Consider the following 23,532-nt stretch of genomic DNA (forward strand, 5'->3'; position numbering starts at 1 on the left):
TTCTTCCTGACCTCTCCGCCCCCACCCCCACTCCGGCCTATCACCCTCACCTTAACCTCCTTCCACCTATCGCATTTCCTACACCCCTCCCCCAAGTCCCTCCTCCATACCTTTTAGCCTGCTTGGCACACTTTCCTCATTCCTGAAGAAGGGCTCATGCCCGAAACGTCGATTCTCCTGCTCCTTGGATGCTGCCTGACCTGCTGCGCTTTTCCAGCAACACATTTTCAGCTCTGCTCTCCAGCATCTGCAGTCCTCACTTTCTCCTGCTGCTTTTCCTAGCCTATTTGTCCTGTAGAGCAGTTGAAGATCACAGTACTGGGCGGTCACCTTTTGGGCTAACTGCATGTACTGAATTTGCAACTTGAAAGCTTGCCCTGGAACCTTACCCCTGCTGTCATGTGACTGACACCATGATGGATTGAAAACTGTGCTGGTCGTGTATTGGACCCAGAGCTGGTCACATCCACCTTGAGAGCAGAACTAAAGTCCAAGGTGGCACCGGGATCTTTAAATAAAACATACAATTGTGGATGCTGGGGATCTGAAACAAAAGCAGAATTTGCTGGAGAAACTCAGCACCTGTGGGTAGACAACAGAGTTAGTGTTTCAAGTGTGGTAGTCACCATACTCAAAACGTTAACTGTTGTCTTCCCACAGATGCTGCCGAGTTTCTCTGGCAAACTCTGCTTTTTGTTTCAGGATCTTTAAATGCTTAGCCATGGAGTGCTGAGGGCAAGATCAACTCTACAATACAAATGGAGCCTGAAAATAAATTGATGTAGCAAATTTAGCAAATTTACTCCACAGTGCTTCACAAACAATGAAATGCTTTTTTGAATGTATCAGTGTTGGAAGACAGGATAAGTGGCACCCAGATGCACACAGTAAGCTTCAATAATGCTCACTGAGCTAATACTCCACAATCTGTTTTAGTGATGTTTGTTGAAGGATAATTATTGGCCAAGCCACTGGGAGGCTGCTCTTCAAATTAGTGCAAGAGGATCCTTTAAATCTCCATCTGAGAGGTTAAACAGGACCTCAGCTGTGACACAGTAGAACCACAGAAATGTTACAGCATAGATGGGGGGGGTGGCGGGGGCTATTCAACCCATGTTGTTCATGCTGCCCTTCCTAATCCCATCTCCCTGCACACGGCCTATAGGCCTGCAGTTTACAGCACTTAAGGTGCAGATCCAGGTACTTGTAAAAATACTTTTGGGTCTCTGCCTCCACCACCAGCTCAGGTAGTGAATGTCAGATACCCACCACCCTCTGCATTTTTCTTCATTTCCCCTCTAATCCTTCTGCCATTGAGCTTGAATCTATCATCCCTAGTTTTTGAAGTCTCTGTGATAAACAATGAGCGTCTGTGCTGCCCTTTCTTCCTTCCTAATGTGCAGACACCTGTCAACATCAAGTAACCTGACAGCATGAGTCCAATTGGGATTTCTGTTTGATTTGCTCTTTTCAATGTTTTATGTCTTTTTATTTTTTTCTAGTGTCTACAAGCTCTGGAGTTCCTACATTCAAACCAGGTCATCCACAGGGATATAAAGAGTGACAATATCCTACTGGGAATGGATGGCTCTGTCAAGCTAAGTATGTATTTAAACTTGGAAAATTATACTCTAGCAACTTAACTGCAATACTATTTTGGCAGTACAGTCAGTCCTTCTGTAACAAGCTTTTCTTCAAAGTGCATTGGCTATAACACAATTGAGGAATTTAGGCCATTATTTGCAGAACATGAAATTTTCCTTACCTATATTGGCTATAACGTGATTCTGGCCCTGTTAGTTTAAATAGTGCTGATATTACGTGATTTTCTTACAATGCAGGATTTCACAGGAGCCGAACTATCGCGTTATATCAGAACTGACTGTATTGCAATGTTTTCCATGTCTCATTCTGAACAGAGCCCTAGAGCTCAGTTTGTGTTTAGAAGGTGGAATTTAGACAAAGTTTTAAAATGTGACAGGATTGACACTGGGAGTGTATAGCCTGGCACTGGACAGGGGTGTGTCATTGTCTTATGATGATCATCTGCTATTTAGGCTGAGAATGAGGGGTGTTTCTCCAGATGGTGGTTCTTTGGGATTATCTATCCCCCAGAGGCTGGGGTATATTGAAGGCTGAGATCTATAGATTTCTGGGCACTGCCATGGAGTCAGAGGTGTACAGCATGGAAATGGACCCTTTGGTCCAACTCGCCCATCACCAGATATCCTAAATAAATCTAGTCCCACCTGCCAGCATTTGGCCCATATCCCTCCAAACCTTTCCTATTCATATACCCATCCAGATGCCTTTTAAATGCTACAATTGTACCAGCCTCCACCACTTCCTCTGGTAGGTCATTCCATACGCGCACCACCCTCTGCATGAAAGAGTTGCCCCTTAGGTCCCTTTTAAATCTTTCCCCTTTCAACATAAACCTATGTCCTCTAGTTTTGGATTTCCCCACCCTGGGAAAGTACTTGCAACCTTTCAAGTTTCGCAACATTCTTCCTGTATCAGGGAGACCAGAATCGTTGCAGTATTCCAAAAGTAGCCTAAGGCATGTCCTGTACAGCTGCAACATGACCTCCCAACTCCTAACTAAATGCACTGACCAATTAAGGCAAGCACATCAAATGCTGCCTTCACTATTCTGGCTACCTGAGACTCCACTTTCGAGGAACTTGCACTTCAAGATCTCTTTGTTCAGCAACACTTCCCAGGACTTTACCATTAAGTGTATAAGTCCTGCCTTGATTTGACTTTCCAAAAAGTCTATTTAAACTCCATCTTTCATTCTTCAGTCCATTGGCTCATCTGATCAAGGTCCCATTGTATTCTGAGATAACCTTTGTTGTCCAATAACCTCCAATTTTGGTGTCATCTGCAAACTTATTAACTATACCTCCTATGTTCACATCCAAATCATTTATATAAATGAGGAAAAGCAGTGAACCCAGTACTGATTCTTGTGGCACACCACTGGTCACAGGCCTCCAGTCTGAAAGGCAACCTTCCACCCTCTGACTTCTACCTTTGAGCCAGTTCTGTGTCCGAATGGCTAGTTCTGCCTGTATTCCATGTCAATGGAACAACAGGTAAGTGTGTTGAGCAGGAAGGTGGAATTGACCAAAAAGATCAGCTACTAAAGCTTTTGGCCAAAGCTGTTCAGTGGCTCAAACCCGTGTGACTCAGCCCTGAGGAAATTTATGTCGAGGTGCTCAGGTGTGGAGTAGGCTTCCATCTGAACAGATGCCATTTTTGACAGAATCACATCCTGCCTCGGGTCCTGTTTCCCTGCGTTGTGAGCAGCCTTGAGGAAATTCTCTCTAATCCTTGTGTAGAGGAATTTCCCATGTAGTCTGCTATTGCACATTCTTCTTTGCCCTCATCTGCCAAATGGATGTACCACCTTGCCACCCAGTGGCAGATGAGATCCCTGGTATTTCAGTGGGAGCCCTCGCCCTGACCATTGGGCTCCTAGGGTGAAGGATGCTACATGTAGCTGTCCCATGGTTCACTCGGTTCATGGATTCTGAGAGTGCATGAACCATAAACTTTTAAAGGCTTTGTCTGCTTTTTGTCTTTTGAAGGGGCCTCTAATTCCTATGTGTTACACAAAGGTGACAGCTGTTGCCCTATGGGGAGGAGAGTGTTTTCTCTGAGTGTGACACGTGTCACCTCCTGTCCTCTGGAGTAACTTGTCCTCCCAGATTGACAGAGTGCCCTTGACTTCACTTGCTACATGTAGCAAAGTAGAAATTCTACCTAACCCCCTCAAAGACAAACTACATAGCAAATGAAACTTTGGAGTTTGTCCTTCTGCCAGAGGTAGTGTGTACCTGTAACGTAGTGCAGTGGTTACATTACTGGATCAGTACCCATGTGATCCAGGCTAATAAAGCAGAAAAAGAGTTTAAAGCCATACCCCTGTTATCCTCTCCCGCCTCCCCATTCATGCTTAGACATTTTATTTTCCTTTGCAAAGTCTTGCTATGTCTAAGAGTGTGGGCTGTCCAATTGACATTAAAAATCCAACTGGTTGACTAATGGAAGAAAATCTTTCTTACCTGAGCTGCTCTCTCAGTGATCTTGGAATTCACTCAAATACATATGCACGACTGGCATTGTGGGAGCAACACTGTCACCAGGACTGCAGAGGTTCAAGGAAGTCAACCACAGCCCAAGATTAGCTAGGTATGCCACAATACATTGCCAGAAATACGCAAGTGAATTAAACACCGCTTCTAAATTACATGCATTAATGAATGCTGTTGTAAACTTTAGTGGCAGATTTCTGGTGTGTCCCCTCCATGTCCAAGACAGTGCAGCGAGCCTGCACACCTCTCTGTTCTGCAGCGAGAGCCCAGTATTCTGCCCAGCAGCCGTGCAGGAAGATTGGCTGTTGTGCACTCTCAGATGAATTTAGAACCAGTGTACAGTAAACAAATTTGTTTTTACTGACTGCACTGTCTACATTTGTAACACAAGATGGCGCTTTTACCATTCCTGGTGTGAAATGTTTATTTTGGATGTTCATGAATACATTGCCCCATATCCCTCTAAACCTTTCCTATTCATGTACTTATCCAAATATTGTTTAAATGCTGAAACTGCATGTGCACCCCCCCCACTTCCTCTGGCAGTTCATTCCACATACAAATCACCTCTATTGTGAAGACATTGCCCCCCCACCCCAGGTCCTTTTTAAAACTTTCTCCTTTCACCTTAAAACTATGCCCACTGGTTTTGAACTCTCACACCTTAGGGAAAAGACCTTTGTCATTCACCTTAACTGTGCTGCTCATGATATTATAAACCTCTATACAGTCACCCTTCAGCCTCCGACACTCCAGTGGAAAAGTCCCAGTCTATCCAGCGTCTCTTTATAACTCAAACCCATCATTCCTGGCAACATCCTGGTAAATCTTCTTTTGAACCCTCTCCAATTTAATAATATCTGTCCTATTGTAGGGTAACCAGAACTGTATACAGTACTCCCAAAGTAGCCTCAAAAACCTCTTGTACAATTGCAACATGAATGTGCCAGGGGCTGACTAATTTTAAACTGTTCACTTACCATTTTATGCTGGAGCCTTTGCATGGTCTGACCTTGGCTGTAGAAGGGATCCAATGGCGAGCAGAGTTGGGAATCCAAGTGGCAAGTGTAAATCCAGTGAACCAAAACCACCTTTTGTATCATGGGATTGAAAAGATGCCCTTTCAAGATGTTTCTTCAGTTGTTCGCTTGCACAGCTTTTAAGAGGGGCCACCAATAATGTTCATGCTCTTGCCTCTGACCGATGTTCATCACTGATCGTGCTAACTCTGTCTCGCGTGACAGTGCTCACACCTTCCAACTCCAAGCAGTCCCACCCCATCTCACTTTTTTTTCAACTCACTCCTCTCACAACCGTACTCCCACTCTCACTTCCCATTCCAGCAATGTTGACCCTGTCCACCCAATGAGCAGCAGTGTCTGCCTGTGGATGAGGGGAGGAACAATTGTCATTGCCCCCCTCCCTGCAGCAGGGCTGACCTCCTCGACATTGACTAGACAGAAGGTGAGTTGTCAGGATGGGGTGAAGGTTGGCAGGAGTGGGTAGTGAACATTATCTGAGGTGAGAGAAGTGATGGGGGAGGGGCGTTGGGAACATTGACAGGTGGTGGGATACCATGAGCAGCATCAGCACCGACAGGGTGCTAAAAGCTTTGACACTCCAGCTGATACCTGTGCTGGGAAAAGCTCTCAATCCATGTAAAACCCAGGTTAGTATAGGGCCGGAAAAAGATTTAGATTGAGGTCTCTGCTGATATGACCATCTACTCCCACTGCCATGGGAACTCGTGCCACTGTCTCAGCAAGGTAAAGCCGACAATTTAAAGTTTAAACTTCCTGTATAGGGAAGTACTGTTCTGCACAGGTGAACACATTGGAACTATTCAGGGGAACTTTTGAGGAGGTAAGTTCAAAGTCAATGTGAAGGGCAGTTTTTTTTAATACAGCGATAGGTGTCTGGTACACTCTGCCAGGGGTGGTGGTGGAGGCAGATATGATAGGGGTGTTTAAGGGGCTTTTCCATAAGCACATGAATATGCAAGGAATGGAGGGAACGCGACTAGGGGCACACAGGAGGATTAGTTTAAGTTGTCTTGTTCAGCACAATCTCCTAGGCAGAACTGTTCTATGTTCTAATCAGGGGTCCTTTGCTCCTCCCCATATCAGAAAATCTCAGTGTGGATTTTTGTGTTCCAGCCTTGGATTGTGACCAGTTTATGTTTAGTGGTTGATTGGGCGACAGCAACAGATCCTGCAGTGGGTGAAAGAATTGACTATGCATTGATTTCCGTGTGAAAGGTCCTACAGAAATGCAGATTTTTTTTTTTGAAAGCGCTATCCAATCCATCATCCGTGATATTTACCTGCCCTTTTGAAGGGAGAACATTATCTTTGAAGAGCGGCACGGTGGATCAGTGGTTAGCACTGCTGCCTCACAGCATATGGATCCCCAGTTCGATTCCAGCCTCGGGCGACTGTCTGTGCAGAGTTTGCACAATCTCCCTGTGTCAGCGCGGGTTTCCTCTGGGTGCTGTAGTTTCCTCCCACAGTCCGAAGATGTGCAGGTCAGGTGAATTGGCCATGCTAAATTGCTCATATTTTTAGGTGCATTAGTCAGAGGGAAATGGGTCTGGGTGGGTTACTCTTCGGAGGGTTGGTATAGACTGGTTGGGCCGAAGGGCCTGTTTCCCACTGTAGGGAATCTAATTTTTACATTCTTCTCAGTACTTGGAGGAAAACATTATACTGGCCAGATCCTAAAGTGGGAAACAGACATTGGGTATGGAAGCCTGAAAGGCTGAAGGTTATTCTAAGGCAGTGTTGGGGTATTTCTGATTCTGGATATTTGTGAAGAAAATTGCTGTTCGATTTACAGAGTATGCCTTGACCATTGATTGGATGACTACAGGAACACGCAGTATTTACATTGGATGATGTAGGATTTACAGCGCAGAAGTGGGTCCGTGCTGGAATTTACTCTCGATACCAGTGTCCTCCTATTCTCCTCCATTTCACCCCATCAATACTGAATATACAGGTTGTTCTGCTATAACACAATAGCTGCATTCCTCTGCAACAACATGCTAGAGAAAATCGCGCTATGGAAAAGCACTATAGAGAATCGCGCTGTAGAAGATTGCTGTAGAAAACCACTATATCCGTTCAGTAGAAAGTTTGTGTTATCCATACAGTACCCACAATTCATCAGTCGCATTATAGCCAATTTGTGTTAACAAGCCATGCATTATATCAGAACAATCTGTACGCCGATTCCAAATGAAATATAAATTATGTCTGAAAGCCCTAATCCTTATTATTGACCTCCCCGATCAGATAAACTAATTGCGTTAATACTGTTAAAATATTCTGGAACTAGTTATCACTGCCTTGAAATTAGGGGGTCACCCATTTAAGACAGATTTAATTTTTTTCTCAGATGGTTTGAGTTTTTGAAATTCTGTTCCTTTAGAAGACAGTGGGAACAGAGCTCTTGAATTTATGTAATGTAGTCGTAGATAAACTTTCACCTCTTCCACATCAAGAATTTATTGCATGTAGGTGGGAGTGTGGAATAATTGATGATCCATTTAATATGGATATGTTTTCTGAGGAGCCATTGATATTTTTTCCCCAGTGAGGCAAGTCTCTATTAGGCTGACAATACAGGGTAGCAATAGAGTGAAAAACAGATGGGAAGGGATGAGGGAAGTCAGTTTATATTTTTTCTTGTATTTCCAGGACAGAAACAGGATACTGAACCACCTTGTTCATACTGATTTTTAACCTCCCGTAAAACTCCTCCCACCTCTTTTCAACAATTTCATCTATTGATCCCAGTCTTGGAAAATTATGAGAAGGAGAATTGAAGAGAAACATGACATGAACATTTCAGGGCAATATTGACCATGTTATGTGATAAATGGGTAAATGAGAGAATGGGATAGGATTCATGATTATGGCTACAAAATGCAACAGCTGAGTGTGCTGACAGAGCATTAGGGCACCCCGGAGTCTGTGCGCTCTTAGAAATCTGTTCACGGCAGAGAGACATCCTTACCAGAAGTGAACTTGCTATGCTCTGGATAACAAAATGGAATACACAAGGCTTCAGACCAAAGCAGTCACATCTCCAAGGTCCTCTGAAATGGCATGGCAAGATACTCAGTACTTAATGCCAATTTCTTGAGAAACTGGGGATGGTCAATAAGTACCAGCCCTGCCAAAGGGGCCAACACACTGTGAATGAATTGGATCAGTACAAAGAATGTCTTAGTCCTGCTTCGTCCTCACTCTGAAGGGAGAGACATTGTTGGAAATGACTGTGTCTTTACTTTGTCAGGCTTTTCTTTAATATATGGAGATCATGTTTTGTACATGGTATGTTGCGAAACCTTAGTTTTCTTGAAGAAATGTGTGAATGGTGGGAAAATGAGCCTGATTTTCAGGATTTTGCAACTAGCATCTGTTCATCTGGAACAAATCCAGTTGGCAATATGCTGTGTGCCAGACTTCACAACATGCACATCCTGTGGCATGTCCCTTATGGAAGTACATGCAAGTGCAATGATTAGATGCAGGAGTAGGCCTTCTCCGTTATTTAATAAAATCATGGCTGCTCTGATTGTGACCCCAAAACTAAAAGCCTGCCTATCCCTGACAGTGCTGCCTTGTTTGGCAAGGACCTGTCAAAAATATTCAATGACCTGCCTCCACTGCTATCGGGCAAAGAGATTTCCAAGGTGTCTCAACACTGAAAAACATTTGTCCTCATCTTTGTCTTAGATGTGAGACCCCTTAGTTTTAAACTTGTCCGCTAATACCAGCCTCTGCCACAAGTGGACAATCAGTACTTTGCCAGATACATTTTAATCATTGGGCACATTCCTGTTCTCCAGAAACTTTTTTTCATTTTATGACCAATTCAATCAATTACTGGTCATCAATTACAACCACAGCCCACAAGGGTCAGTGTCAAAATAAAAATTGGAAAGGTGAAGAAACAAAGGAGGAACTAAACCAAGATGGAGTTGGAGGAGACAATGCACTGCAGCTCCAAGGGTGCCCACCTCCCTCCAAAAGCTTTGACTGTACCAGTGGGGTGCTCCCTCTCCCAGGACACCTGGACACAAAGGTTGGGAATTATGACCTCCTCTACAAGCTGCTGCCTCAGCTTGTTGCTGGTTTCTTTAGCCTGGCCCTGGAGCAAACCCACAAGGAGATCCTCCTGACCAGACCACACTGGGTAAATGTAAAAATATCACAGAGCTGACCTGACTGCAGTCTTTCCCTAAATGTTTCAGCTAATTGGTGAATAGCCAGGGTCTTTTTCCAAGGGTGGAGGAGGACTTAAGGCGAGAGGGGAAAGATTTAAAAGGAACCAAGGGGCAACGTTTTCACAGAGGGTGGTGTGTGTATGGAGTGAGCTGCCCGAGGAAGTGGTGGAGGCTGGTACAATTACAACATGTAAAAGGCATCTGGATGGGTATATGAATAGGAAGGGTTTAGAGGGATATGGGCCAAATGCTGGCAAATGGGACTCAGTCAGATTGGGATATCTGGTCAGCATGGACGAGTTGGACTGAAGGGTCTAATTCCATGCTACATGACTCTGCTTGCATTGTGTAGCTGGGGTTGGAAGCAGTTATAAAAAATGTCTAGTCACGATGCATCAGCCATTGGTAACACAGCAGACTCTGTGGAGCAGCTGACCTTTTCCTGCCCATCTTTTCATACACCCAACATGTCAGTTGCTTGCTATTGAGTAATATGACACTAATCTCTAGCTCTTGTTTTCTTTCCCTCAGCCGACTTTGGCTTCTGTGCTCAGATTACGCCAGAGCAGAGTAAACGGAGCACGATGGTGGGGACACCATACTGGATGGCCCCTGAAGTGGTCACACGAAAAGCATATGGCCCCAAAGTAGACATTTGGTCACTGGGAATCATGGCAATTGAAATGATTGAGGGAGAGCCTCCGTACCTGAATGAGAACCCCCTCCGGGTAAGACTGTGTTTATTTAATTTGAGTGATTTGAAAACATTAACAAAATGCTGAAATACAATAGCTTGAGAGACCTACTTTCATGAGCAGCTTCCTGATCTATCTGATGTAGGTGCTAGGTTTTATTGCTGAGACCTCCTGGTATATGTTCAGACTTGAACTCCTGCCCAGAGCTAATGGGAATTGATATCCTAGCGAGCAGTGGGCATTTGGCTGACTGAGTCCATAATGACACCATTGAAGCCAACCTTGTGACTCCTCATTCTTTTAGGGAGAGTGTGCTCTTGCTGAGTCGAGTTTAAATTTGCAAATAGTCAAATCATAGTGGAATATGGGTGGCCAACTTCACCAAATCCACACCCACTCCTACCCCTCACACACCCACGCGACACGTGCACACATATCACTCAGTCACCCACTCTGTCGTTTCTTATGGGGGTTGGCTAAGATCAGAAATTGAGGCCTAATTTATTTAAAATTTCGTACATTTTTTTAATCCAATTTTTCAGTGAGTGCAATTTATCAATTCTCGACATTTATCAGTTTTCACAGCAAATTGTGGCCTTTGTATTCTAAATGTATCTTCCCAACCAATTCAATGTCACAGCTCAGCGGCTTAGAATCACATAAATCATGAAAAGAAATTTTTGGCAATAACTTCAAGCAGGACCTAAGTCAACTACAGTTGAGCTTTTGTTTTCTGTTGATGACCTATTAATTGTAATTTTTTTTTGTTATTTCACTTCACTAGGCATTGTATCTGATAGCAACAAATGGCACGCCAGAGCTACAGAATCCTGAAAGGCTATCTCCTGTATTCAGGGATTTCTTGAACCGTTGCTTGGAGATGGATGTCGAGAAGAGGGGTTCATCCAAGGAGTTGCTTCAGGTTAGTTAGGTGTTAATGTTAGCGGTGATAGCAGTGGTCTGTTACAGAGCATTCGGGGAGTCTCGCTTTTAGCCAGGGCAAATGCAAGAATGCCAAACTTCAAATGAGCACGACAATTTATCAGAGAGTAACTGGATGGCTCTTGAAACAGCTAATAGAAACATGATAGAACAAATTAGATTATATTACATTACATTACAGTGTGGAAACAGGCCCTTTGGCCCAACAAGTCTACACTGACCCGCCAAAGCGGCGGCCCATCCATACCCCTACATTTACCCCTTACCTAACACTACGGGCAATTTAGCATAGCCAATTCACCTGACCTGCACATCTTTGGACTGTGGGAGGAAACCCACGCAGACACGGGGAGAACGTGCAAACTCCACACAGTCAGTCGCCTGAGGCGGGAATTGAACCTGGGTCTCAGGCGCTGTGCCACCATGCCGCCCACTGTTCAGTAAGCTTAAAGAGTAACATTGAGGATGGGTTACAGAACTTGGATTATGATTAGAAACAAGATCAGGATGAAGGGCTTTTGCCCAAAACATCGATTTTCCTGCTCCTCGGATACTGCCTGACCTGCTGTGCTTTTCCAGCACCACTCTAATCTTGACTCTGATCCCCAGCATCTGCAGTCCTCACTTTTGCCTTATGATTAGAAAGCTAAGCGGTTATCTCATTGTCTTGTGTAAAGTGAGAAGACGTTAGATTGGACAGATACAGAAAAGCCATTTCCTGCAGCAGTGGAATTCAAAACACATCTTTAAATGAGAAGACAATCTTGTGTCATGTTCATAGAGCATTGACAACAGCTTTATTAATTTACTTTTTAAGTTAAACATAAAGTTACTATAGTCCTATCAGGCAGTAGAGCTGGTCTTTCATGAGCAAGAGACAACTGGTGGTGGTTTAATCTGAGGGTCACCACACCTCCAGTGAGGAAAGAGATAGAGGAGAAGAGTCTTTCATGGTCCCCTCAGCTGATGTGGGAATTAAACCCATGCAGTTGGCATCACCCTGCATTACAAACCAGCCATCTAGCTAATTGAAAATCCTCCTCATCTGTTTTGGAAGTACAGTTAGTTTTAATGTAGGAATTTGGACACAGCAAACTTACCAAAAAAATCCATAATAAAGTAATAAAAATGGGCCACACAACAGTGGTAACTCCCCTTTCTGTTCCATGAACAGTGCTATGGGTCTCTTTCTGCCTGCCAGACTGGGCAGACAGTTACTTGATTTCATACCTCATCCGAAAGATTACACCTCCAATAGGGCAGTAGTCCCTCAGTGCTGCATTAGAAATGTGGGCCTGAATTTTGTGTTTTGGTCTTCGGAGCAGTTTTTAAGATGCTAAAGGGGATTGACAAAGTATACACAGAGCATGCGTTTTCCTTTGTGGGGCAATCTACAACAAATGGTCATGGTTTTCGGGTAAAGGGCACTGAATAAATTTGAGGAGACTGACAGACAGACAGATTTTTTTTTTAATTAGTGAAGGGTTAAAGGGCTATGGAGAGCAGACAAGAGAGTGGAGTAGAGGCCGAGATGGGATCAACCATGATCCTCTTAAATGATAGAGCAGGCTTAAGGAGCTGAATTGCCTACTCCTGCTCCTAGTTCTTATACCAATAACTGTGATTCAAAGGGCAGAGTGGTACAACTGAGTCATGGCTTCTTGTAGATTGGGCAGGAGGCTTTGTGTGTTATAAATAGACAGGCAAACCACGTCCATCGTGCTTTAGGAAAAAAAACACATCTGAAAGTGGAGTCGCAGGTGGATAGGATAGTGAAGAAGGCGTTTGGTATGCTTTCCTTTATTGGAGGGTTGGAGGATTTGAGCTATAGGGAGAGGCTGAACAGGCTGTTTTCCCTGGAGCGTCGGAGGCTGAGGGGTGACCTTATCGAGGTTTACAAAATTATGAGGGGCATGGATATGATAAATAGACAAAGTCTTCCCTGGGGTCAGAGAGTCCAGAACTAGGGTGGCACGGTGGCACAGTGGTTAGCACTGCTGCCTCACAGCGCCAGAGACCTGGGTTCAATTCCCGCCTCAGGCGACTGACTGTGTGGAGTTTGCACGTTCTCCCCGTGTCTGCGTGGGTTTCCTCCGGGTGCTCCGGTTTCCTCCCACAGTCCAAAGATGTGCAGGTCAGGTGAATTGGCCATTCTAAATTGCCCGTAGAGTTAGGTAAGGGGTAAATGTAGGGGTATGGGTGGGTTTCGCTTCGGCGGGTCGGTGTGGACTTGTTGGGCCGAAGGGCCTGTTTCCACACTAATCTAATCTAATCTAAACTAGAGGGCATAGGTTTAGGGTGAGAGGGGAAAGATATAAAAGAGACCTAAAGGGCAACTTTTTCACAGAGGGTGGTTCATGTATGGAATGAGCTGCCAGAGGATGTGGTGGAGGGTGGCATAATTGCAACATTTAAGCGGCATTTGGATGGGTATATGAATAGGAAAGGTTTGGAGGGATATGGGCTGGGTGCTGGCAGGTGGGACTAGATTGGGTTGGGATATCTGGTCGGCATGGACAGGTTGGACCGAAGGGTCTGTTTCCATGCTGTACATCTCTCTGACTCGATGATTAATTATTTTTCCCCACTTTATTCTCTTGTGCCCACAGCACCAGTTCCTGAAGCTAGCGAAGCCACTGTCCAGCCTGACCCCACTGATCATTGCTGCAAAGGATGCAGCCAAGAACAATCGTTAGCACCATGTGGGATCAAGCAGAGACCCCCTTGTCCATCTCGATTTGCGTATCAGAGCGGCCCGCTCACCACGACTGAACCATTCCTGAACCCTACAATGCAACCATTCCTGACCCAGAGCTCCTCCACTTCAACCCTTTCATCGCCAAATTCCAGGAAAGGGGGTGGGAGGTGGGTGGGCTGGGTGAGAACTGAGGGGAGGGGGGGGGGAGAGAGGGAGAGAGAGCGAGCGAGCGAGCGAGAGCACTGTCAGGTTGTATCTCTGCCATGCACTCCAGTGCATCAGTTAACACATGGGTGAAATTCCTCTCTTGTCTGAAATGGATGTAATGATCTCTCTGAAGTACTGGATAATAGTGCTTTGCACCTTTCAGATTGTATAATTGAGTTATACAATTGTTGGATAATTGAGTGGGGTGCTGGTTGTGACCGAGAGCGGACCCTGTGAATTATTCCATCTGAACAATAAACTGTTGACTTGTACCCAACAAATGAGAGGTACTAGCTGCTGGGTATTGTTTTTGTACGTTTCTGAAGCATGGTTTCTCGACATGTCGACAACGAAATGCTTTCAATCTTTTTGTTTCTTCATCACGTCAGTCAATAAGTTTTGCTTCTCTCCCTGTCTTTCACTTTGATTTATCAATCAGCTCGCTGGCTTTGGTTCAAGGCTATTCCTAAATCACTGAGAATGTACAACAGGCTGTTTATTAATTATGTACATGGAGTAGTGATTGAGACTGTAGTTTTAATGCACTCAGTGCAGTCTGACATGTAATTTCTTTCTCTTTTGTGTGTGCCTCTCCCTCCCTTCCCCATTAAATATTTGTTTGTACCAGTCTTCTAAACACTACGACCCCAAAAAGTGGTGCCATACATCTGCCTTGAGTGACTTTCATGCTGCTAAATTTTGAAAATGTCTATAGTGTACAAAACTATGGAATTTTAATTCCTGGGGGATAAAGAAATAAAAGGGTGTGTTATAATAATTCTGACATTGTTTTTCCATTTTTGGGGAGAGTGATTTGGGTGCAATGATCTACCGCAAATTGCTGAATGATTTACACAAGAACAATCGTGCCATTCAGTGAGCCTTTTAAATTGATGGGAAGTTTGGTCATCTCATTGAAGCAAGGGTTGAAATGAAATTCCTTTTTAATGTGGATGATAATGATGTGATTGTACAGCCTTGAGAGTGTTGTAGCAACAGATTGAATAATGATTTTCAAAAGTGAATTGTATAATTACACAAAGAAGAAAATATATTGCAGAGTTTCTCAGGAAAGGACAGAGAATGGTGCTAATTGGATCCTACTTTCAAAGAGCCAGCAGATGCATGATGGGACAAATGGATGCTTGTGGTCTGTAACATTCTTACAGGGATTATGAAACTTTCCCTCAAAGACCCCCCTCTTGCCCTCTTGGTATGAGGCTTTGTCACATTTGCATGCACTGACATGTGTTATGGACCAGACCAGACCAGACCAAGCCGCCTCAAAATATTCATAACATAGTCTCGACACAACTTTTTCTTACTTTAAATGAAAGATGTTGCATTCCAGATGTAGTTTGATTGGTCAGACTACCAGATTTAAAGCAAAGCATACTTCATTCATCCATTATAGTTAAAATACAACAATAGAAAGAAGGAATTGGAATAACTTTATTGGAAAACTTAACAGAATAATAGCTACAGTAACTTACTAATTAACTGTTCCAATATAGTTATATCTCAAAACACACTCATGGCAAAGGCAAATTCAGAAAGTAGATTGTCTCACATGCAACTCCAGTAGCAAGCAGAGAACCCAAGTAGCAAGCCAAGAGAAAGAAAGAATAGCTTCCACTTCAAGACCCCCAGCAGCAACTGCTGAATGCTAAAGCTAAAATTCCTGTCTGTGGGTAGAACTTGACCACACCCATTCAGGCTGCTTCTATTGTTCCAACTTTCTAAAACAAAACCCTAAGGCCTCACACGCTATTTACTCTAGTGGCTCTGGTAGACTGCTTATCATCTCTGCCTTAAAACCCCTCTTCAAAAAAAAACCAGGACAAAATGACGACTTAAAGCCACAGTATTGTTGCAAATAGTTACAATTGAAAAGGTTGGTTGAAAGTCTGTGTTCAAGCCTTTGTCATCTCACTGGTGTGTTTCTGCAGCACTTTGGCAATGCCCTCTTAATATCATGGATAGAAAATCATTCAGTTTTAAAAAAGCAACTTCCTTCCTGCATTTTTTGTTTCCATACGATGTGGTGACTGTGACAGGATTCTGATGTGGTGGGGCCATATTCATAACAGGAGGTTTGCCAAAAGGAAATCTGTCAAATTTCCCCATCGTGGATACAAATGCAAGTCTAGTGCATGGTGTCATTGTCATTTATTTTCCAAGCCCCACAAACCACCTAATCTGAAGCAATATCTGCTGTTAATTCATGGTCACTGGACCAGAGGTTCTGGAATTCCCTATCAGACAATGCTGCAGGAGTATGTTAGCTTAGGAATAGGTAGTAAGGACCGGCCAGTAATACCAACATCCCAAGAATGACGAATTGGATAAAAAGGAAAGATGTTGACCATCACTGAAGAAAGAGCAGCAGATTTCTTTTTCCCCCATTTGTTTATTGGATAGAGGTGTTGTGGCTTGGTCAACATTTTTTGTCATATCTCTAATTACCCTGAAACAGACGGTATTGAGTTGCTATGTTAAACCCCTGCAGCCCATTTGATGAACAGTGCTGTTAACATAGAAAAATACAGCGCAGTACAGGCCCTTTGGCCCTCGATGTTGCGCCGATCCAAGCCCACCTAACCTACACTAGCCCACTATCCTCCATATGCCTATCCAATGCCCGTTTAAATGTCCATAAAGAGGGAGAGTCCACCACTGCTATTGGCAAGGCATTCCATGAACTCACGACTCGCTGAGTAAAGAATCTACCCCGAACATCTGTCCTACACCGACCACCCCTTAATTTAAAGCTATGCCCCCTCGTAATAGCTGACTCCATACGTGGAAAAAGGTTCTCATGGTCAACCCTATCTAAACCCCTAATCATCTTGTACACCTCTATCAAGTCACCCCTAAACCTTCTTTTCTCCAATGAAAACAGCCCCAAGTGCCTCAGCCTTTCCTCATACGATCTTCCTACCATACCAGGTTCCTTACCAGGTTAAGAAGAGGGTTCCAAGATTTTGACCAAGTGATGGTGAGTGGCTGGGAAGGGAATTTTCAGGTGGTGGTGTTCCTATGTATCTGCTGCCCTTGTCCTTCTGATTGGAAGTGGTCATGGGTTTGGAAGGTGCTGTCTAAGAAGCCTTGATGGATTTTTGCAGTGCATCTTGTAGATGGTACACAATGCTGCTAGTGAGTATTAGTGATAGAGGGAGTGGACGTGGTACCAATCAAGTGGGCTGCTTTGTCCTGGATATTGTCTAGCTTCTTGAGTGTTTTTGGAGCTGTACCCATCCAGGCGAGTATTCAATATTCCATCACACCCCTGACTTGTGCCATGTAGATGGTGGGCACAGGCTTTGGAAGAGTCAGAAGGTGAGTTACCCAGTGCAGGATTCCGAGCCTATTGTCATTACAGCATTTATATGGTAACTCACTAGACCAGTTCAACTTCTAACGAATGGGAGCCCCGAAAATGTTAATCATAGGGGATACAGCAATGGCAATACCAGTGAATGTCACGGGATGGAGGTTGGACTTGCACCACACAGGTACCAGGGAATGTTACTTACCAGCTTACACCTGGATATTGTCCAGATCTTGTTGCATTTGGGTTATAGCCTCTTCCATCTGGGTCCAAATGGGCAAATGTAAGGAATGGAGTAGTGTAATGCTGATGTGATGGCATGTGATTGTCTGAGAATAAAGGTACAGACTTGGAGAAGCTTTAGGATACAGCTACAAATTACTTAACCAAATGGTTATGGCCTCTGACATTAGGGAAAATACTAAGAAAAGTCATGGAAGACCCCAAGAAATGTTTTTAATTCCTGGTAGTGCTGAGACACCTCATCACAAAGTGAACAGTGGGATGCAGGAAACTATCCATACCCTGGCTGCCTTGAGACCGTGCTGGTGAGGCTTTTCCTGCGATTTGCAGTGCCTGCTTTATAATGGGGTGACTTGCTTTGCCACTTCAGGGGGCATTGAGTTAATGGGGTGGTCTGGGTCTGGTGCCACCTGTAGAGGTGGGGGCTGATGGATTCCCTGTCCAAGAGCACATTGGTAAAACCTTTTAGTAACTGTGCAGCAGCTATCGGGGAGAAATTACATGGGGTTGGATACCCTGAGCAAGATGGGATCTGTGATATGAAATCACAGGGTAAAAAAAAAAACTCATTGTTTTCAGAGATACTCAAACCAATTCTTGAATGCCACCTGCCTCTCTCTTTATTTGCAGTTGCTGAATAAAATTGAACATTCGATTTGATGATTGTGATGCCCTGGGAGCCTGTTGCCATGGTTTCCAAGTGATTTTCTGATGACTGTTCTTCAAATATTAGTCATAGTGAGCTTTTCGTGATTCACAACCAAAGAAATTATATGCTTGAAGTGTTCAACTTGTTCCAAACAAGTCGATCCTTCCTTTTCTCCCGCAGAGTTGGATAGCACTGCCTTGTCTGGTCTGATTTTTATTTTCTGAAGCTCTCCTGATCATGTTGTGATCATGCTTGTGAATGACAGCCTGGCTGAGTCTCAGGGATGCTCAGAGCTCTGTATTTTATTTTTTGAGAAATTCTTTCTCTGCAGCTGAACATCGCAGGCTCTGCTGGGAGTTATTGCCCACTCCTAATTGACCTTGAGCTACCTCAATGGAGCCTCTGCCATCTGTAATGTGAGTTTTTATTTCACAGACGTTGAGATTGGGATCTGAGTGCAGTACTGACCAGTTGCCTCATTACAGGACCTACCCTTCAGATGCCAAACCAGGACCACCTCTGCCCGGTGGAATTGGTAGTAAAGAGTTGCCAATTCTAAGGGTGGGTGTCTATGACCTCCTACCTATTGATGTGTGTCCATTGTCTCCAATCACCCAGCAATCCCCTATCTCTTCTCCCTCCTGCACCCCTCACCCCATCTATTTGTACATCATCCTGGGTTATTGTTTCGCCATGGCCAACTGGAAAAGGAACAGAATATTCCCTGTTACCAAATTGGATTAATCTCAACACTTAGTGAACCTTTTCAGGTTTTCCTACCAACTGGGAGGAGACGTTGGGCAGGGCTAATCTGTTTGTGTTTCGAATTGCATGTCCTCATTTACCTCTGATACCCCCCTTAAGAATCTATCCATCACTTTCTTCTAGAAGTTCAGCCTGAAACATTGATCTCTGTGGCCCATCACTCATGATATCTAGCCAACTAGAAAAAGACCCATTTTTGCCCTTTTGTTTTAAAGTTCATTCACTGGATGTGGGCATTGCTGATGACACCAGAATTTGTTGTACACACCCAATTGCCCAGAGAGTAGTTAAGAGTCAACTACATTACTGTGGGTCTGGAGACACCTGTAGGCTAGATCAGATAAAGATGGCAGTTTCCTTCCCTAGAGGACATTAATGAACCAGATGGGTATTTTCCTCCACAATTGACTATGGTTTGATGGTTGCCATTAGATTCCTAATTCCAGATGTTCTTTTGATATTGAAATCAAACTTTGCCATCTGCCATGTTGGGACTTGAATTCTGGTTTCCAGAACATTCCCTGCGTCTCTGGATTAATAGTCCAGCAATAATAGCATTTGGCCATCACCTCCCCCTGCTTCCTTAGCCAGCCACTCTTCTTTTCATGTCAATATGGGACCCCCTAAACTATTAGCCTATCTTCAACAGCTATCAATATGGCATTTTATCAAATGTCATCTGGAAATCCAAGTACAGTACATTAGCAAGTTCCCCTTTATCCAGAGCACATTATATTTCTTCAAAGAACTCCAATAAATTGGTTAAACATTATTTCCCTTTCAAAAAAGCCACTTTGTCTCTGCCCAATTACCAGGGACTTTTCTCTGTCTTGTTATAACATCTTTAATAGCTTCTATTGGTTTCTCTCTTAGAGATGTTGAGCTAATTGACCTACCATTTCCTGCTTTCTGCTTTCTTCCCTTTTTGAATAAAGGAATAGTGTTTACTATTTTCAGATCGAATGGAACCTTCCCAAATCTAAGGAATTTTAGAAAGTTAAAACTAATGGATAAATTCTCACACTTTTAACCTATTTTGAGATGACAACATGAAGCCCATCAGGACCAGGGGACTTGTCAGCTCACAGCTCTATTTGCCCAGTACCACTTCCCTAGTGATTTGTAATTCTTCCTGAGTCCCTCCTTCCCTATTATTTCCTACCATGAGCACTATAGGCTAATAGTGTCAGGGGTCACACATTGACATGGACAGAAGAGTGGCTGGCTAAGGAAGCAGAAGGTTGTAAGACCTCTGGAGACCTTGGTAATGTTCTGGAAACCAGGGTTCAAATCCCAACATGGCAGATAGTGAAGTTTGAATTCAATAACAAAAGAAAATCTGGAATTATATCTACTCCTCTATAGTGAAGATTGTATTTTCCCAGATTAATTTTCTATCAGACCATTGTTCCCTCTTGAAATCTATATCTATCTCTGACACCCAGTTTTCATTTGACCATTTTTGTTTTGCACTTTAATTATTCTCTCCTTGGGATGGATCAGCTCAGTTGGATGGATGGCTAATTTATAATACAGAGTGATGCCGACAGTGTAGATTTGATTCCTGCACTGGCTGGGCTTACAGTGAAGATTCTTCCTTCTTGACCTCACCTAAGGTGTGGTGACCATCCACACCAGTCATACCTCTCTCTCTGATAAGAGAGCAGCCCTCTGGGACTATGGCTTTACCTACAAATCTTTTAGTAGTTCTTTCCTGTATTTTAAATTCTGTCCAATCTTCTGACCTGCCACTGTATTTTGCATAATGATATGACTTCTTTATTTAATACAATGCTTAATTTTTTTAGTTAAGCACAGACAGTATTAGATCTTCCCCTTGGCATTTCCTTTCTGGTTGTATCTTCTGAAATATCCCCTAAATGTCTGCCATTGTATCTCAATCCCCTAACCGAATTTGTTAGCTCTGATTTCATGCCCTCATAATTGCCCTTTATTTGAGTTTAAAATCCAGTCTTGGACGGACTTCTTTTTCTCTCTCAAACTGAATGTAAAAGTCAGTCATATTACAGTCACTGCAACCTTGAGGCGGATTCACTGTGAGATGATTAATTCATCCTGTCTCACGGCACAGTACCAGGTTTATTATAGCCTGCTGTCTGGTTTGCTCCAGAACGTGGTGTTCTAAGAAACCATCCTGAAAACACTTCAACCGAAAACAGAAAATGCTGGAGGTAACTCAGCAGGTCTGGCAGTATCTGTGGGGAGAGAAAGCAGAGTTATTGTTTCGAAACTGGTGATTCTTCAGCAAAACTGGCTGTTTTGTATCAGTGGCTAGCCTATCCCCAGAACTGGAAATAGAGATGTCGGGGAAGGGAGAAGTCAGAGACAGACCAGGTGATGGTGAGATTAGAGTGGAAATTGGAAGTGAAATTGACAAACTTTCTCAATTTTGGATGAGAGAGGGAAGCAGCACCGATGGTGCCACTGATATACCGGAGAAAGAGTTGTGGGTGAGGCTGGAGTAGGATTAGAGCAAGTGATATTCCACCTACCCCACAAAGACACTGGCATAGTCACTGCAGGTTCCCATGACCTGCAGAAAATGGGAGGAGTTAAAAGAGAGGTTGTTCAAAGTGAGAATGAGCTTGGCCAGGTGGAGGAGGCTGTTGATGGATGGAATGGTTCTGACCTTTTTCCAGGAAGAAGTGGAGGACCCTGAGACCATCCTGATGGGGGATGGGCATATAAAGGCATTGCACAAATCTGAAACTGACGTAAAACGTCAGACGAATCATGGATGCAAATGGGGAGTCACTGGACAAGGGGTGAAGTCATTGAGTCGGGGTGGGAAGAGATGGGTTCTGTTGGACAGGAACAGGTAAAAACGATGGCTCTTCCCAGACAGTCCTGTTTGTGGATTTTGCAGAGAATGTGGAAGCAGCTGTGAAACAGTGAACGTAGAACAGTTCAATGTTAAATCACCTGGACCAGATGGACTACAGTCAAGATTAGAGTGGTGCTGGAAAAGCACAGCAGGTCAGGCAGCATCCGAGGAGCAGGAAGATTGATGTTTAGGGCAAAAGCCCTTTATCCCAAAGAAGGACATTTGCCTGAAATGTCAATTCTCTTGCTCCTCGGAGGCTGCCTGACCTGCTGTGCTTTTCCAGCACCACTCTAATCTCCCGCATCTGCAGTACCCACTTTTGCCTAGTTGATTTTAACCTTACTGCAAGTCCTCTTCCAAGGATGCCTACATTGAAGAAGTTCTCCTCTCCCTACAAAGATTCCTGATGAAGGGCTTTTGCCCAAAACGTCAATTTTCCTGCTCCTTGGATGCTGCCTGACCTGCTGTGCTTTTCCAGCACCACTCTGATCTCCAGCATCTGCAGTCCTCACTTTAGCCCAGGGATGATACTAATACCACTTTATCTCACATCCCCTCCATGACTGACCCCCTTCACAAAGAGTTTGAGCTAAAGAACAGCAGGAGCAGGACTAAGTCTTGATTTACACTCCAGCCAGTAAAATTTATCAAACCCTTTGCCATTGTTAGTTAATTGTGTCACGATGCAGTGGAGCAGATGTAAAAGTAAGCAAGCTTCCATGTTTTGGTTTTCATCTCCAGAGGCCCGTATCTATCCAAGTCAGAGTTCCGCCAGCTCCTGAGTCACTCCCACTGCAAAATACATCTGTCCCGTTAGACACTGAATGGAAGGCAGCAAAAGTGCTGAGGATTGTGCTGCCAATACTTTAGGCTTTTACCTGGAATCTTCGGGACTCGAAGACCAATCACCAGAATGCTGCCATGAATACCCTGGAGAAAAGTCGTAAAGACAGTAAAAACATTTTGTCTTCTAAAATATTCCTTGAAGAATCTTTCTGTATTAGTGATGACTGTGTTGGACGCTAGATCAACAAGGCATACATTATTTACAAATCAAAACAGAAGTTGCTGGAAAAGCTCAGCAGGTCTGGCAGCGTCTGGGGAGAGAAATGAGAGTTAATTAACAAATTAATTAATTACCCTTTCCCTATGTAAAAACAAATAAGCCTATTGAAAGTGAAAGCCCAAATCCATTTTGTTTCAGGTTAGATTAAATGCCCTCTGATTCCTGATAAAGGGCTTATGCCCAAAATATTGACTCTCCTGCTCCTCTTTACCCGGCTGGGTAAAGATGGCAGATTTCCTGACTTCAATATCTCAGATGGGTTTACCTGGCCAAGGAGGGTTATCATGGTCACCACTGAGTCAAATTATGTGGCGCTGGAAAAGAACAGCCAGTCAGGCAGCAACCGAGGAGCAGGAGAGTCGACGTTTCGACCATAAGCTCTTTGAATTCCTGATGAAGAGCTTATACTCGAAACATCGACTCTCCTGCTCCTCGGATGCTGCCTGACTGACTGTGCTTTTCCAACACGACACTCTTTGACTCTGATCTCCAGTATCTGCAGTCCTCACTTTCTCCTCGACCAGATGCCATGTCAATCAAAGCTTTCATGGGGCAGGTTGGTGCTGCCAGCATGGGATGTGGGGGAGGGGGGTAATTTGTGAGAACAGCATTCCCAACCATGCTAGCCCTTCAGTGGAGCAGTTGAGGTGCTGGTGTTCCCTGTAGATGGGATACCAGCATTCCTCTCCACACTGGTACTAAGAGCTAGAAAAGAGATTGGGGCTGAAATCCTAGCATCAGGATCTCTACTACCCACC

The 23,532-nt window shown here is 44.0% G+C and overlaps 1 protein-coding gene across 2 annotated transcripts in view; it reads left to right on the top strand.

Moving 5' to 3' along the window:
* Positions 1 to 14,653, top strand: part of pak1 (p21 protein (Cdc42/Rac)-activated kinase 1) — a 150,539-nt gene extending 135,886 nt beyond the window's left edge. For both annotated transcript variants that reach the window (XM_043692426.1, XM_043692427.1), the window contains 4 exons: positions 1,503 to 1,602; positions 9,865 to 10,061; positions 10,813 to 10,950; positions 13,580 to 14,653. In XM_043692426.1, the coding sequence (XP_043548361.1) occupies positions 1,503 to 1,602; positions 9,865 to 10,061; positions 10,813 to 10,950; positions 13,580 to 13,666 (522 nt within the window). In that variant the 3' untranslated portion in view covers positions 13,667 to 14,653. The remainder of the gene's footprint in view (positions 1 to 1,502; positions 1,603 to 9,864; positions 10,062 to 10,812; positions 10,951 to 13,579) is intronic.
* The last annotated feature ends 8,879 nt before the right edge of the window (positions 14,654 to 23,532 follow it).

The sequence above is a fragment of the Chiloscyllium plagiosum genome, chromosome 6, assembly GCF_004010195.1.
Source record: "Chiloscyllium plagiosum isolate BGI_BamShark_2017 chromosome 6, ASM401019v2, whole genome shotgun sequence".
Lineage (NCBI taxonomy): Eukaryota > Metazoa > Chordata > Chondrichthyes > Orectolobiformes > Hemiscylliidae > Chiloscyllium > Chiloscyllium plagiosum.